At 43.6% G+C, this 18,251-nt stretch overlaps 1 protein-coding gene across 2 annotated transcripts in view; it reads left to right on the plus strand.

Moving 5' to 3' along the window:
• Positions 1-2,247: 2,247 nt before the first annotated feature.
• The window catches only part of LOC139056087 (uncharacterized), a 29,983-nt gene continuing 13,979 nt past the window's right edge, over positions 2,248-18,251 (plus strand). For both annotated transcript variants that reach the window (XM_070533945.1, XM_070533946.1), the window contains exons 1-7: positions 2,248-2,380; positions 5,897-5,938; positions 9,184-9,234; positions 10,053-10,141; positions 15,177-15,383; positions 16,525-16,762; positions 17,189-17,360. In XM_070533945.1, coding sequence (XP_070390046.1) covers positions 10,066-10,141; positions 15,177-15,383; positions 16,525-16,762; positions 17,189-17,360 — 693 coding nt within the window. In that variant the 5' untranslated portion in view covers positions 2,248-2,380; positions 5,897-5,938; positions 9,184-9,234; positions 10,053-10,065. The remainder of the gene's footprint in view (positions 2,381-5,896; positions 5,939-9,183; positions 9,235-10,052; positions 10,142-15,176; positions 15,384-16,524; positions 16,763-17,188; positions 17,361-18,251) is intronic.

Raw genomic sequence — 18,251 nt, forward strand, 5'->3', positions numbered from 1 at the left:
TGCACCCAAATCTAAGTACACGGGTGTTTTCGCATCTCACCCCCATCGATATGCGGCCGCCATGGCCGGGATTCGATCCCGCTACCACGTGCTCAGCAGCCTAACACCATAGCCACTGATCAACCACGGCGGGTCAAAGCTATCATATGAACCACTATTTGTAAGTAGAACTTTCGGAAAATCCTTGTAAACACTGTAACAACTCACATATAACAGAAATTGACGCATCAAATTTGTCCTCTTTGGATGCTGTAAGGATACAGTTTACAGAACTGGGACATCTCTTCTAGGTGCAGAGCTACGAATTTGTAAACCTCCTGCTTTTTTTCAACTTCTTGAAAATACCTTTTAATACTTTCAGACTATAAAGAAGTATTCCGCTTCGAACAGTGATTATAATGTGATACTCTCACTCAAATGCAGTAAATTTCATTAAACTCGACCCAGTGGTTATCTCAGAAAAGCGTTTCTCCGTTTTGCATGCATTTGAAACGGCGACATCGGGGTTGGGCCCGAGCTAGTGCTTCCTCTTAAGTCCACGCGGTTGCGTTACTATGCTTAGGTGAGAGCAATCGTCAAGTTTTGCACTCGAACAAACCAAAACTCATTACTTAAAAACAAAGGTTACGGCACTAAGTAGATGAGGACGAAGTAAGACACAAACGACATACAGGGGCGCCCGTATGTGTCGTTCGTGTCCCGCTTCATCCTCGTCTGCTTAACGGCGTAACCTTTGTATTTAAGTTATGACCCAACTAGCTCAACAACAAGCACGTCTTGCAAAATTAATTGTTCTTTTTATTTTTCCATTGTTGTACGGCCGTTTCCTAAAAAATTATTACGCACAGTGAGGCCGCTCTGCTCCTCCTCTCCAACCTGATAAAACAGCAACATTAGCAGTTGCACTTAAAACACGAATTTTAATGATAATGCATAGCCCTCAATTTTAAAGTTCAGCGCGCAGTGCCTCAAGGAGGCAGGAGACGAAAGGCAAGCTGCAGAGAAGCAACTTGAACTATCGCTCTCAGTGAGGCGTGGTTATAGTGACAGTGGAAACACGCTGTCATGTAGCCAACGTGTAACCACACTGTTGCAACGTTGTTGGCGTACAAGGCTGACCATTATAACGACACCGTGTCGTAGGTAAACAAGCATATTAATAAAATTCTATTGTTTCAGTTGGTATAAGTACAGAAGGTGATGAAATGATGTCTTAAGTTGAATCATAAAAAGAAATGAGCGTGCGAAATTCGCACTCTCTTTGTTATGTTCAACAGTACACTGGACCACCGCCCATGTAATGGCGTATGAATAGTTTCTTTTTTCCTTATATCAACCATAGGGTAAATAGCATTGTCCTGGGTTTCAGCGTCGAAATACGATGATAGATATCTCAAACGTAGCGCGACATTTAGGGTTTAAAGAAAAATAGGAGTTCCATAATATGTGACTGCCTCGAAATCGGCCCTATAAACGACTGCCTCCAAGGAGCTAACAAAAAAAACAAGTTAATTAACATCTTTTTTTTAATAATTAAAGGTCTGATGCTCACGTTATTAGCGGCAAGGAATTCCGCCTCACTAAATAACGTATCCGCAAAGAACGGCACGTTCGCTACGCTTGTAGCTTCTCTATGAAAACAAAATCGCTATGGTTTAAGAATAACACCCTGTGTATAACCATGCTGTCACGGAGCGGAGACACTGTTTGGGGACGTGAAACGCTCACGCCGCATTGCTCATGGCCGATACAACAGTCGTTCGCAGAGTGGCATGCACGGTGTTTTTTGCTCAGCGTTCATCTCGCACAAACTCCTCTAATACTGTACTATCTCGCAACGACCGCGGCCATAGTCATCGTCATCGCCTTAGAGTCACCGTAGTATTTGCCGTTGTTTCGTTGTCGTGGCTTTGTCGTTATTGTACTTCAACCTTTGTCGCAGCCGTCTTCTCTGCATACACCTCGTGTAGTTTGCAGAGGACAAAGCAATGTGACCTTTAAACGAAGAGGGGGGAGGCTTGCACACCAACTAGGGGAGGAGACTGTTGATGTAGCAAATGGGTTCGGCCCCGGAGGAATAACTAAAGTCAGCTGCTCTCCTTCTTACTCGATTTATTCGCAAGTTGAAACTCATTAGATCGCCACAATGACATCGATGTCTAACGCGGAGGGCAGCCACGGCACGCGGTGTGTCATGTGCCGCGTGCGCAAATAGAAGCCTGAACAAAGAGAAGAAGTAGAAGAAGATGTGAGCCGCCTCGTTTGGCCGCACGCTGAGTCCTCTCCACGGTCTTGACTCGTCAACGCAGCGGCCGACTTCCTCACCTGGTCTCCCAGTGGCGTACCCGGACCAAGTGCTGACGTTCCGACGCTGGCATGAGTAAAGAGCCCTTCATTTGGTTGCTTTTCAGCTATTTTAGCTGGGTGGAATGAATGAGGATGCATGAAGAGTGCATGATATTTGCAGCAGATAGCAGCCTTAAATTTTACTATTGGGCTAGAGAACCTAAGCTGTTGAGTGGGCAATGCACAAAATGTTAATTTTTAAGGCAAAACGTTCTTTGCCACTTCCTCCTACTTTTAAACAGCGGCTGGTGCTGGGCTGCTTGCGCTGTCTTGCACGCTGCATCGGGAGGTGGTTCAGAGCGCGTATATACATGGCCGGAGCGCGTCAGAGAGGAAAATAGACAGGAGAAACTCGTTTGGACGTTTCCATCGCATTGCCGCAATACCCTCTTAACTGATGTAATTATTCGTCATCCGCGGCAAACTAATTGCAGAAACTGCAGCGCTTACCTTTGTATTAACGTGTACTGGTAAGAAATGGAGGTAGATGTAATTGCAGAGAGGAGGTAGCAAGAGGAGGCAGAGAGAGTGTAAAACCGACGCAGTCACGAAACGAGTGCACCGGCATATAACTAATACCATGCAAATTTGTCAGTCCGACAACTGACGTAAATCGTGTGGGCGTAAAGCAACATTAAAGCACAGCAGCGTTTCGAGGACACTACGGAAGCGCTCGCCCATCAAATCAACGCTTCTGTACCCGTCACGGTAGCTTTGTGGCTAAAGTGGCATGAGAATGCAGGTTTGGTCCGGACTGCCGCAGCCGCATTTCGATGGCGCTTAAATCGAAAAACGCTAATGTACTCAGATATAGGTGCCCATTAAATAATCCCAGGTGGTTAAATTTAATCTTGAGTCCCCCACTGCTATGTGCCTCATAGTCAGATTGTAGGCTTGGAACGTACAGCTCCGTTATTTTAAGCAAAGAATAACACTTATGCTGCCATTCGATGCTCGGTTTGAGGCAATGACAGGGCCACGTTTCTCACGCGCTATGCACATAGACGCACAACAACGCCTCAAGCAAATGCGTCTCGCTGTGTATTCCGTGTACTGGTTAGAGAAACACAACTGGGAAACACAACACGCAAGTACAGTTTAGCATCAACTCGCCAGTCTAGTATTACACTAAACGTCGATGACCTTAAACGTTCGCCCCACACGGCACTGCAAATTATCGTCAATCAAGGCAAAAGCACAAAAGGCTTCGCTTACATCGATTCCAAGAGTGCGTAGGATCCGCATAACATTTAAATATGAAAGCCATGGTTCGGTTACAAGAATCCTCTCCTAAACCGGCATAAAAAGTCTGTTTGCGCAGTATTAAAAATGCTTTAAAATTATCAACCTGAAAAAGCCTTCGGCTTTTCCGAAATTCCGTCCTTAGTATATTTCCGTCGTTTTAAGGAGCTATATTTTACTTTCTTGGTAGACCTTATTCGCCAGATATTAGAAAAAGTATTGGACATTTATCTGAAGGTCTGGTGGTCTCGACGAATACTTCGCGGTTTCTATAAAACGCCTTTTCCTCTCGGGAAATCGGAGTCCTAAACTTTTTTTTATCTGGTATGCGCTACATGGGAAAGAGTATATCGCTTTAGGTTATTTTTGCAACACAAGCTTTTTTACCGTGTACGTCAGTGTTCGATGAAGCGCAATACGTCCTACGACAATGCTACTGTTGGCCTCTTTAGTCCGCAGAAGCAATCGCGTGTATAATATACAGTAGACTTGTTTAAAAAAACTACATTATGGCGATTCACGAGCCAGAACCACGATCTCATTATCAGGCGCGCTGTAGGGAGGGTCTCCGGAAATTTGGGACCATCTGGGGTTCTTTAACGTGAACGTAAGTACAGGGGTGTTTTCGCATTTCGCCCCCATGAAAGTGTGGCCGCCGTAACCTGGATTCGACCACGCAACCTCGTGCTCAGCAGCCCAACACCATGGCCACTAAGCAACCACGGCAGGTGGTTGCATGGTTTGAGTGCTCGTAGCATTAAGAGGATTTGTGCTTGAGCATTCTACTCTTTTCTTTATCTCATATGCGGGCCATATTTGTTAGCTGCTTCCGTTTTCAGACTTATCTCTCCTCCAAGAAAGAAGTTTTTCGCCCAAGTTTCGTAGGCACTTGATAGTAAACCACTGATATATGAACCTTACAAATAGGTTGCGCTATCGACAAAGTTGATGTTTAAAAACGAGGATGATATTTAATTCAATGGTTTATAGATACTGTGACGATAATCACGGTTCTTGATATGGAAATATGGCTTTGCTCATGAGCGGGTGACTGCGCCGTAACTTACTTTCTTGCCATTTATAATCCAGCGACATCGACTCACAGCCGCCAGAATCGGTGGATTAGGTATTCTTCTAGGACCATCCAAGAAAATCCCGCACGCCTATCAGAACCAGCATGTGCATGGTCGGCAAAAGTGTATGCACGTATCTGCACGAAGTCATGGCATGGAGAAAGTCGCAACACCCTCTCATGGCGCACGCAGCTCACTATTGCTCTAAATTCTGGACTTGTAAGCGCAGTTCTTGTGTTAATCGCTGGTTCCTTGAGAACAGCAAAGTCCGAGAGGACCATTACATCTGGCACGAATCGTACGAGCACCGGGAAGGCTTCGGCCAGCACCGCGAGTGAAGCTGCCGCAGCTTCAGAAGCTACCCACAGCCGAACGACACTCACTAGCTTGGCGAGGGGATCATGTGAGTCGGATGAACCCAGCTAGACTACATAGAATTGAAATTCGTCTGTGCGCCTTCGCGACAGTCGCTATGTGTAAGAGTGCTAGGAAAAAACTATCGTTGATTGCCGTCGGAAAAAAAGTGCCTCAGTAGCTTGCAGTCATGACGGTGCTAGCTGTGTGTCAGCATACTCAGCTCACCAAAGAACGCATTGCCGCCTGCAGCAATGAAATAGTTTTCGAATACGCAAATAACTTCGCAGAGACTGGGAATATCCGAGTGGCTCATGCATGAAAGACAGTGATAGCTTTAAGAGTCCTCTCACCTTTCAGATGACCTCGGGGTCTGGTTTACCACTGCCTGAAAACTACTCATAACTATGCAAATGGTGCAGTTCATGATTCGCTATACCCACGTCATTTCAAACACTTCACAATATTCCATCATAGTACCTCTATATTGTCCACTATACCGCAGGCATGCTTCTGTATGTACGCTCCAGCTCTTCTAACAACGTTGCTACCTGGCTGCGCCTTCCTATATACGCACTTATACGGTCGCGTCGCTGCTCCTATGGGCAAGCTGAAAATGCTTTAGTGTACGGTTGTTGCGGTCCTAACGAAAAAATTGGGTTTTTATTAACGATCAACAACCTACGCAAGTGACATTTCTGGCTATTCCCTAGCATGTTAACGGCGGCCACCGTCACCACCAGCTGCTCCTTTCTTAAGGAAAAGCGTTTTGGAACTAACCATACCAGGTTCGCCGCGAAGCTCGTAATTTGCTGAAATTTAACGCTGAAGTAAAAAACACGCGTACTGTGGTACTTTGTTTTCTCATTCGCACTTTGCAGCCTCGTCGTCGACGTCAATAGTGCCACCAACGCAAACTGACGGTAAGCAGGAAGTTTGTCCTGTTCAGGAGCTTTTCGTGTGTTTATGCATGCCACACTCATAACGATTTTGCACCAGTTGCACTATAGCCGCATAGACACTCATATATATATATATATATATATATATATATATATATATATATATATATATATATATATATATATACTTATAGTGCAAAGGCGCAGCAAGCTTTTGGTTATTTTTATTTTTTTGACAGAGCGAAAGCTCACCATTAGGTCAGCCGAGCGTTTGCATGCATGTAAGAGAGAACAAGGTATATGCATTTTTTCGGACTCAGAGATTTGAGCCGAGGGGGCTATAGGCCTACACTGAACCAGGCGGCTCACTGTCAACGTCAAACGCCAACAAACAACAACAAAGTAATAAAGATATTTGCTTTTGTTGTGCTCTGGCCTCCAAGGTCAGACGTGATATCATTATCATCAATCCGCTTAACAAAAACTGCTACATCAAAAATAATTCAGCTGCTCTAACATGCTAGCTGCTAATTTCTGGCTGAATATTCGCCATGCCATCATTATCGTCATGCCATAATGGCTACGTGAAATACAGTTGTTCACGTGGTTAGATACTATTGAATATGGCTTTTCATTATTTTCAAATTTATGGTTGCTATGTGGCCTAGTTTCTCATGTTGAACATTTATGCTCACCTTCTCTTGAAAAAGACGGAGCTTTCTTTTTCTAGTGAGCACTTTTATCTACCACTGAACATGTATGAGACAGCCATGCAATAATCGTTAAAACAATATTCATGCAACTGACATTTATGCCCCTTGTGGTGGTCTTTTTCCTCTTTCAGGGGCAGTGTAAGCATTGAAGACCTGAACATATTTTTTCTTGCATGATATTGTATTTAGCAAACCTCGATATATGAGGCTAAGCTTTAATTTCAATCTAAAATTGTAATTGATGCCCAATGCGGAGACAAATTCTGCATGTTAAAGAAAACTTTTTCAAGGCTTGTGTCCGGCGTGGAGCTTAATGATTTGATAAAGAACCCAAAGTACGCACGGAGAGAATCGTGTGCTATCATGCAAGCAAAGCGAGCATGGGCAATAAACGAAAGCGGGAATTCCATTGAAAGTACAAATTGTTCCACACTGTGAATGTACACACAAATTGAAAGTTCTTTTGATGGGTTACTTGAAGCTTAAACGATGTATTAAGACCTTGAACAATTTCAAGTGCGGGAGACACTTAATAAGGAATTCTTTATAGCACCGGCTTTCAGACGTCTCCTTTATGTATTTTCACCCTCCCTTCAGAGAGCGCTCCACAGATATAACAACAATTAATTATGTTTTCCCTAGAGCCGCTGAGGGCGAATCCTCCTTTAACCGCAAGTAACGTAAAGGCACACCAAGCTCAGCTGTACGCTGACCGCAAGCAGCAGTCTGCTCTGAACACGTTTCTCAACTTCCTGTCTCGTGTGCTTTCCAGAGTTTGACAAGTGTATATTCTTTATATTTTTATTTACAAGTACTTTACAGGCGTTCGAAAAGGCACTGTGTAAGGGAAGCAAATACCTTAACATATGCAGTATCAATATCAGTGTCTTATTTTTAAATTTCAACACAATTTTTAAAATGGCATGTGGCGCGTCGATTGTGCACACAGAGATAGATAGATAGATAGATAGATAGATAGATAGATAGATAGATAGATAGATAGATAGATAGATAGATAGATAGATAGATAGATAGATAGATAGATAGATAGACAGACAGATAGATAGATAGATAGATAGATAGATAGATAGATAGATAGATAGATAGATAGATAGATAGATAGATAGATAGATAGATAGATAGATAGATAGATAGATAGATAGATAGATAGATAGATAGATAGAAACGAAGGGGCAAGCACCACTCTCATGGGTAACCAAACGGGTGGGTTATTAACCAGCTTCGCTAATTACATTGTAAGTATTTGCTTTAGCTGAGGCAAGTCATTTTCACAGTAGCGAATTTTCCTGGCTGCTGCCATTTCTAAGTGTAGCATGCGCCAGGGTGCCGGAATAAGGACGAGCTTTATTTCCGCTTGGCAATGGGTGCTTGATCGACATTTGGCGGAGAAGCCCAGCCCTTCCCCTGGTGCGTCGTGCAGACCACTTTCGGGAGGAGCTTGTGCAATAACTTGCGCAGCCATGCATATCGCATACTCTACCCTTGTGAAAGTGTGCTTGAAAGCAGCATGGTGCGTATTTCTGCGCCTCTGAAAATGAATTCTGAATCTGACTTCACTTTCGACATAAGCATTGACAAAATGTGCGATAAAAAGCCTTTTGTATTGCCGTTTCAGTTCTTACTCTACTGTCCAAGAGCTATTCTGAGCAAAATAGCAGGTGAAACGAGAGTGCGTTTTATCGTCGATGAGAATTTGCCAAAATCATATGTCTGCTCGTATTAATAGGCAGGCATTCCCATGCAGGTTTCTGGGGGTGTATGTGTCATTTCGCTGTCGTCCTTGTCTAACGCGCAGGTAAGGACGTCTCTAGAATAATAACAGAAACAGCGCGACACATGACGAGCGACTAAAGAGCACAAGACAGAGCACTCAGGCCGTTACCAGCACTCTGTCCTGTGCTTTTTACTCGCTCGTCCTGTGTCGCGCTGTTTCTGTCTTTATTCTAAAGATGAGCCAACCAACACACTGCAAATATATCGATTTCCCACGCGCCTAAGTGGCCCTAACCATGCTGGCCAACCTTCCGCTAATAAGCACTCTTGAGGCTAAGAGATACGTTTTCGAGGTTCGGATGTTGTGAGGAACGAAGGGCAGTAGGATTGGAAGCTGGCCCGTTATATTTACAATTTTAGCCTGATGTCGGCCATTTTGGTTGCGGCAACTAGGTGTACCCAGAAGCGCAGTTTCCGGTTTTCGCATGGCGTCCAATCGCCAGTTGCATCATGTGCACTACAGTGAATATGTATATATTTAAATATAATAATTAGCTCATCCGATCAGCAGTTAGTTATCATGAGATTATTATGCATGTCCTAGAATAATCTATCACAGTATACTGCCTCGAGCGATGTTTCAATGTTACTGATTGATTGATTCACATAAGATTGAACATTTGACTAAGACAAGCTGACAAATTCTGACTAAGAGAAAAATTTCCCGTTATAGTTAGCCGTATCTTGCGGTAAACGAAAACGTCTGAGCACTAGTGCCCTGAAACATTTAAGAATAACTTTCCAACTCACCTTTTCCAGCCCGTCGACGTCGTACTACCCAAGTCCCCGCCCGACTGCGACCAATCCATGGTACGCGAAGTTCGCTGTTATGACGCGTTGTCACGAAGGCATTCCCTGAAAGTTTAGGCGACTATGGCGAAGTGTTAGAGGCGTGAAACAAGAAAAGCAGAAGGTCGCATTGATTCTTGTCCAGCATATGAGGTTGAAGATATTGTCATTATTTCCAAGTGTTGAAATACCACAGCCTAAAATTCACGTTCTTTCTTTTTCCCTTTTTATCTTCTGTGAATTATAACCGTGAACGTAACATGCAGCTATTGACTTTACGTTATCGCGTCGTTGCCATGCACGTTTTTTATTGATAAACAAAATTTGTTTCTTAAAGGCAGCTTTGTTGCCACTATTAAAATGTCTATTATTCTGCAGCTGAATATCTGCGACATTCAGTTTTGGAAGTTATATTTTTAAATAACACTGAATTAAAAGCTGTTGTTGCACTGCTTCACATAGTTTCGATTCTTACTTTGCCAATGTCTGCATGACAGCTAGTGTTGACACACATGACAGATGCATAAGCGCTGGTGTCAGCACGGCTATGCACACACTAACCTGGTAACAGGTTGCGGAATGACTAGACGAATTAAAGACACCCTAAAGGTTGTTTTAGAAGCAAACGGCACGCCTAGTCCACACATGCAAATGCCTCCCTATAGGTATATTATTTGTCATGCCAGCTCAATAGATGCATAACCTTTTGCCCATCTGTAAACATTTGCCTAATTTTCGAACTGCTAAGTTTTAACTATGACATTGCGTTTGGCAGTTCGTGTTATAGAAATCCGTGCTGAATGGCCCGTATTTAACTTTTTCTGTCTTTCCACTTGCAGGCGTCGCAGGTGCATGCTGGCGTTTGCCTTCTCATTCCTCGTCCTTGTGCTGGCGCAGATTTGCTATCTCGTGTTCCGTCTCCTAACACGTAAGGCTCCAAGGCATACAATGAAGCCGTTAAAAGCTTTATCTCTTTGCGTGTATATTTTCTGCATTATCTCACAGTAACACAAATTACTTCTCAAATGAATCAACAAGCAAGCGTTAAAGGGTACATGCGCAGGCCTACAGCAAAAAAAAAAAAAGGGAATAGTTGCAGCCGGCACCAAATAAAACAACATATTTGTTAGTACCTACTGGCTGAGATACCAGTAGTTGACACACGCGGAGAGTGGCACATGAGTGACAAACGCCCGTTCACGATACCTTAATATGTCACCTCCTCTATGGCTAAAAAGAAACGCACTAAGCTGGGACTTTAGTCTACTCACTAACAGCTGCCGTTCGGTGTAATTCTGTAGAAGAGGTGTTTGATTGTTTATTAGAACAGAGAATATTAGAAGGACAATATAATACAAATACGCAAGGGAAAGGCTCCTGGCTGCGGTTAGCGTAATTCATCACCTACCTCTCGGGAACCTGCACTATATCGTGATGAAAGTTGAGTAGAGGGAGCGTGGAAAATTTGGCGGGGATGGCGTATGGGTGGAGTATGATACAGATGAAAAAGAGGAGCTTTGCGTAAGTGGAAGCTTTGCGGATTTAGTGACCTTGGCCTATTGGTGCACTGTAGAACGGGAAGTTCTATGTAATGCTGGCGCTGTTAAAAAGAAAGTCGCCGCACTTTCATCGTGCTCGAGCTAGACACTTAGCTGTGTCAGCGGCAAAAAGAGGAGCCGTTGGTCTTAGCCACGAGCCCCAGTTTGCTGATCAAGACCTTTTAGCGCAGCGTCTAAGAAGGTTACCATTGTGCCCCGATGTGCGAGTTACTGGAGAAAACATTTGTTGTAGAGAGCTAGCGCACACGTGTAATTGGGAAAAGTGATAAGTATCTCCTCTTGAATGTCCGCGGCCTTCAGGAAGTTATCGAGGGAGTCGAACTTTCCTGTCACCTGCAGCCTGGAAAGTGCACATCACTACACCCGTGTTCCTTCTTTGCGGTGCTCCTGTTAAACATGTGGCCTGTATGAGGCCATAATTTTCGGCCTCGTACAAAAGCCATAGTTTCATCTGAGATACGAAATGGTGCTAAGAAAGACAAAGACGGACCTAAGAACGACAATGCACGGGGCTGTGAGTTGTCATTCTTAAGTCTCTTCTTGTTTACTTTAGCTTACTTGTTAGTTCACTGCGGCAGACTACCGAGCCACAATAACCGCTTTCGGCATAGCTCTAATACACGTAGATATATACTTGCCCGTGAAGCGGTTAAACAAATGCCATGCAACGCATGATATTGTGCACAGCATTTTTCACCATAGCGATTACCTTACTGCCAGTGAAGACGGTAAATACCCACGTGACCACGCATGAGACTGTTTCCGGATTTGGTTTCCTTTGCTGTGACACTGTGTCCAGGGTCTGCGCGCCGACCAGAGCAGGCCGATCCCGAAGAAGATACAATTGGACAGTGCACTGTACTCTGCGAAAGTCCGACCAGTCAGATGCGCCAAACTCGAAACCCTAGGAAAGTAGACAAAGAAATGTCTATTTCATTAAGCGATTCATGCTTTAAATGTGTATTTGTTGCAATCAGGATATTTGGCTATCTTTTATTTACTCACTTAAGAATTCTGCAAATAACAAGGCCAGCAACCAGGACACCTCTAAGGGCGATAGACATGGTAGTGTTGTCCTGCGTGTGACCTATTTTGCAAGAAACCCAGCAGCCACGGGCAGCAAAGCTGGAATGGTTCGTGAAAAAAGCTTCGCTTTAAAGGAACCCCGTCATAACCGCTTGTTGGAACTGATGCAGACCATGGAACATTGGCAAAGTGTGCCGCTGTTCGGCACGACCTCCGAGATCAGGGGGCATACTGGAGATCTCCGAGGGGACATGCTGAAATTTCCGTCACTTCGGTCAACCGGCAGGTGACCACGCCGTCCGCTGAAAGTGCTATTTAAATGATGTCAATAAGACACTGAGACGACTACCAGCCCAGAACTATGGCACTATAGTGCTTCAATAGTACATACCACTGATTTAAAACCAATTAGGTCAGCAGTTTGGTTGCAGTTAGCTTTTAAATTACGCTCACATGGCTACGTTTTATGCCGCAAAGCGCTCAAAGAATATTTCTAAATTAACAGACAGACTGTCCTTGTAATGTCTCTATTAGTGTGCGTTGTGATTTTCTTTGCGAAATGATTTCTTTGATCGTAATGTACCGAAGTTGTTCTTCCCCCATGCTGGATTTAGGTTTTCGCTGCAGAGCATATGGAGGGGTTCTATTTAGACCACCGCGGTCACATTCTCTTGGAGATTCAGATCTTTTACGCAATTAGCCTCACAGAATCCAGAGCTTCTTATTCGGTGTTTACGTTACTACAGCACTGACTCTCCAAACATAGTGTTGTGCAGGAAGTTTTTCACATGATAATAGAAGGTTTTAATATGATAGCATTACCAGTAGTTGGGTTGTACTGGCTTAACCACATCTTGGGCCATAACACGAATGTGGTATCGACTTTACACGCCATAAAGTTTTGATGGCAAGAATTAATGGGATTGCATGTTTGTGTAATTTAAGATCTATAACATCATGAAGCTAGCACTAACTAGGAGAGCGAATGAATTTACTTCAATGGCTATAAATTGATAATTCATAATAGGCAGTGATTCACAGAACCTATTTTTTGGATATAGGAAATTACAGATAACGAATGTGATCCGGAGGCATGGACAGCTATGGCAGCCGCCCTGTAGAAACGAAGACTTGAGCGAAATTGAGAAAAAAATTCAGTGCAGTATAATATAACAATATTTTTCATTCAGTTCACTTTCTTTATCATCCAAGGCCCAAATTAACCAGACTTTGTTATGATAACTGCACTGAGTGAAAAATAATTAGATTACAGTGGTCGTAATATTACGGCTCAGTCTGTTCGTGACGATTAGGATGCCGAAGCTGGGTCACGGTAAGGAAGAATTGCGGTCAAATAAAGCAGAATATTAAAACGCAAGAAAAATTTTAAAAAAGTTGTTTGCGAGGCCCGTATTTATTGTGATGTCGCTATAAAGCAAAGCTGCCACGGCGAATTACTCCTGAAAGCTAATTTGTGTGTTCCTTCTCTGGTGGTGATGAATTGCGATTGGTGTCAGAGACGGATCTGTGTGCATGCTCATATACAAGGTTACTGCGAATACGATTACTATGAAATTTTATAAACTCTTGCGGAACAACATAAACTAATGGGCCCTTCATATGCCTGAGTTTTAGTGTTGGGATGTAAACATCATCAAAATCAGCTTCGGCGGGAACACACCACACATATGTTAATTCCTACGTCTCTGAGGCGGGGATCATGCCTTAAAGTTGGAGCAGTGGCATCAACATGATTGCACGTCTCCTCACTTCTGACTGATTTACCTTTGCCTTCATGTATTCTGCTCACTTGAGTGATATCCTAATCTGTACGTTAACTCTTTGAATCCTGAAATAAATTTCTGTGTTTGAAATGTTGCAGCGCTGAAAGCACGCGCGGAGTCATGGTCGTCGAAGAATATGAAACCTCCAGAAATAACAGCTAAACTTGTGACTAGCGCTATAGTTTCTCATGCAAAGTAGTCTCATGCATAGTAGACACGTAGCAGCGCGATACAACAGGGACCAAGAATGAAAAGACACATACAGAGCATTGTTTATGTTTCTTCTCATTCTTGGTCGCTGTCGTATAGCGCTTCTCTATGTTTACTATGAATCAATCAATCCTTTCAATCAATCGTTTTATTTCCCTAAACAAGGAGGAGTACAGGACTAAAAGCTTGGACAGCTTGACGGGGTCCCGACCCCTTGTAAGTTGGCAGAACAGCAAGATGACAGCCAGTCATACATAAGAAATGAAAAAAAAAGCATCACAAAGCAACGGGTAATACAGAGTGAAACAAGACGGCAACAGTAATCAACACACATAAACAACAGTAGGGAACAAAATTAGGAGAATAACAAGGCAGGGTGTAGTCTTGCAAATAAATAAGTTGACAAAAACGTTTTATGCGAGTGCTTCGGTTTCTGGAGGGATTAAAATTTTGTCGGTCTAGTAAGTTTAATAGAGAAGGTAATGCATAAGATAAAGATTGCTCATCATAGGAGGTTCTCGGGATGGGTACGAACCACATTTCTTTGTCGGGTCTACGAATATTTGTATTCTTTCGAAGTTTTGCCAGATGAATTGTATCATCAATGCCAAATTTTACGAAACCTTTGAATCACAACACCAACCTATAATTGTAAAAACAAAACGCAGGAATAATTTCATTTTTTAAAAAAAGTGGTTCTGCGGAGTGCGCATAATGGACATCAGCTATGTAACGCACAACTCATTTTTTGTAGCAAATGTAGTTTTGTGCAAGTTTGTCACACCAGTTGTGTCCCACGCCATGACGCAGTACTGCATGACAGATACCACCAGAGCATTGTATAGCATTATTTTTACCTTGGTCGGGAGTTTGCGATGCAGACGAGCAATAGCACCAATGGCATATGGCAATTTTGATTGGAGATGATCAGCATGCTCTTTCCAGGTAAGGTGCTTTGTAAAACGCACCCCAAGGATATTAACGGAATCCACTATTTCTAATTGCTCACTGCCCAGACACAAATTCATATTAGTTGTCAACAACTTTCCTCTAGGCGCGTACAAGATTACCTTTTTTTTTCTTAGGGTTAATTTTTTAAGCAGGTTATCGCGATCAGCACTCCAAGCCAGACAGCGTCTTATTAGCCTTTATTTCTTTATCTGTTTCCACGTTGCCTGTAATAAAAACGGTTGTGTGATCGGCATATGAAACGAATGTAGCGTTATCTGTACAGCTTACAATGTCGTTTATGTAAATCATAAATAAAAGTAAATAAAACCAACTATCCCGGCAACGTGCCTAAGGAAGTCTCATGCAACCGTGCGGAAATTGCCAGAAACTTACATGGCCATTTGTTATCCTTTCTGCGTGTCTCTTGTTTCAGTGCCAAGCCCAGCCACCGCATCTGCTACGACGACAACTACCACTACCACCTCAACCACCACTACTACCACTACCACCCCAACCCCAAAACCTACCACTCCAACCTCAACTACCACCCCCACAAGTACTACCCCCACAAGTACTACCCCCACAAGTACTACCCCCACAACCACCCCCGCTGCGACTACGCCCACCACCCCTACAACAAGTAGGTTGGCGCCTTTATTTTTACGCGGTGTGTTTCGTTTTGAAGAAGTTGAAGAAGTAAAACTCGTTTTGCTCGCTGTCAAGGTCAAAGTGACGAACTGCGATAGCAATAAGTAGTTTGCATTTAAGTTACGCCGTTCCATTTGAAAGTTTCATAGAAGCCAAACTAGATAACTTTCCGATTTGCTTGCCGTTGTGGTCGTTTCATAGTGCCATCAATGCTCCGTTAGGGGTGCGGAAAGCTTCAAGCTAACATGATGGCAAGTTTTCACATTGTTCAGAGATGTCTTAGAGCAAAAAGGCCCCGCCTGCAATATCTGGCTGTCTCTCATACAACAAATAACTTTAGAGTATGTTCTATTTGTTCCCTTGTCGCGCAAGCAAGACGACAGAAACATTCAGCAAAGCTAGCTTTGATTTGATCAACATCGTTTAGTTCGATGCTGAGTCAACACGCAAGAACTTGAAATACGAGCATGCCGCAATCGTTCTTTATCTAAAGACGCGCTAAATATAAACATGAGTTCCCGTATGCACTCGCTGACACGGCACGTCATGAAACAGCCCAAGACAGCTTCCAGATTTGTAGGCTTGGAAACCACGAAACGTTCACTGATTTCGGGGCGGACATAGTTAAGTTGCTTTTCATTGTCTTTTTGCAGCTAAGCAAACTGTAGCTAAAAAGCAAATTTCTTTATAAAATGTTGGCATGACCGCATTACACAAAGTGGCAGTTCAGGAGACGGATTCGTTGTTACGCTTGTTACGCATATTTTATGCCTGCCTCGATGCTAGCAACATGGTATGGAAGTGTCGGACAGCATTCAGTGACCCTCACATGTGCAATTATTGGGATATTATAGAAAATGTCCGCTGTCTTTGACGAGATTGGGCAGCGCATCTAGCTTTGCTTACGATCACGGCTGAAGCCATGTTGTTTCACATTTAACATACAAGCACGAATGTGTTCCCATAAAGAATCGACACATCGAGTACCTTTTCGTTGGACTTTACATTTATTGCATGCCAATAGACAAACAGGGCAACCCAGCGTGTAACGCAGTTTACAGTACAGTAACACGAATGTAGACATAAATATACTCAGAATAGAAAGAAAGCTGCTTTTGTTTCTATCCCCGCAGCAACAATAGGGCCACGACATATGAAGCGCAATTTGGTGTGGTGCGCTTTCGGAACCATGTCCACCAGCTATACGCACGACAAGATGGACCTGGACCCGTTCTGCGACTACGCCTTCATACCGTTCTACACGAGGGGACAGGACACCTTCCTGGACGACAGCAACCCCATCGTGCAGATGTTGCTCGGCAATGCGCAGAAGGCGACCAGGACGAGCTACGCGATCCACCTGCCCCACCGGTGACTGAAGCTGCACTGTACACTTAGTCTACCCGTCTTTTCATGTTTGACCGCTTTCCACTGCATGGTTACTGGTGGCACTCTTCTTAGCGACCAATGAACAGAAACTCAACAGTCGCTGTTTCGCCTCACAGGCGAAATATTGATAGAGATAGCGAAACATTAGACAACTAAACCAGGTAATTTTCGTAATCTTCATCTTTTGGCCGAGTATACTGCAATGAACATTCGCTTAATATTTAAACGAAGAAATATGGCGTCACGTTGGCACAGGGGAACATCAACAAATGTCACTCCATGACGAACACCGCTTTCTAACTCAACGCTGGCGTAATGTACTGATTAAAAGAAACTCTCAGGGTGTAAAATGTTTTCTAGTACTTAAGCAACAATGATCGCCCTTTTGACACCCTATTCCATTCTTAGGAACAATTCACAGGCGATGCAAGACATGGACAACAGCGCGGGGCATGCCAAAATGGTTGAATACTGGACAGTCAGGAAAGTCTACCACTACGCCGTCCTCGACCTGGAATGCAAGCCTTGGCTGAAACCAAATATTAAGGGTGAAGTGGCGGCGGTGTTCGATATGCTCAAGGTAAGCCATGGAGGTGCAGTTAAGCTTCGTTCCGAATTTTCTTGTCCAGCCACCGGGGTTCAATGACAAGATGAGCATGTCAAGAGAAGTGTGATTCTAACAAATGTGGCCATGTGTGTCACCACATCTAATTTTCGGTCTTGCTCTTTGCTATTTAAGGAGAACGACAGAGCGCCCCGTCTTCTCTCAACGGTTGCATTGCCATGTACTCTATAAAGCAATGCAACCAGGTTATAAGATACCGGACAATGCAACCGTTCGCGAGACCCAAAGAATACGCCATTTTCAAGAGCTTTTACAAGTGGACGTTAGGCAAAGACCTATCAGCGAGCTATCCCCCGTCCACGCCACCCCCCTAATGCTTTCTCTGAGTTCAGCAAATATCATTTTGCTATGACAGAAAATTTTTTCCCACACTAAGCAATATTATTACGTGCGCGCGGCGTGTGTGAAACCGGCTTACTGATTGTTGCTGAAGTATGGGGCTTACTCTTCTCTCACTGGTGACGCTTGTGCTGGAAACAATATTTTTAAATCGCGGAGTGTACGGATAAAGCGAGCAGGACGATTTCTTAGGAGACGCTTCTCCTGCATTACTGAGCTATCTTCGCTTGTCAGTCACTGTAATCAGTGGGAAGTCAATCGTCCCTCGACTAAATTCGAATAAGATTCTATAACCTGGATTCGCCAGCATAAAACTGACTTATGAAATATACATTTGTAATGGAACAATGCAATTTTGACGTTTAGAGTAAGTAAAGAGACTGTTGGGGTGGAGGAGAGTGGGTTGGGGGGGGGGGCAGCTGGATCGCGGCATATATATGGTGATACGTACGAAAACGCTGAAGAGTATTGATTAATTAGGAGCTTTGCAATTAGTCAGCTCCCTTT

The sequence above is a fragment of the Dermacentor albipictus genome, chromosome 2, assembly GCF_038994185.2.
Source record: "Dermacentor albipictus isolate Rhodes 1998 colony chromosome 2, USDA_Dalb.pri_finalv2, whole genome shotgun sequence".
Lineage (NCBI taxonomy): Eukaryota > Metazoa > Arthropoda > Arachnida > Ixodida > Ixodidae > Dermacentor > Dermacentor albipictus.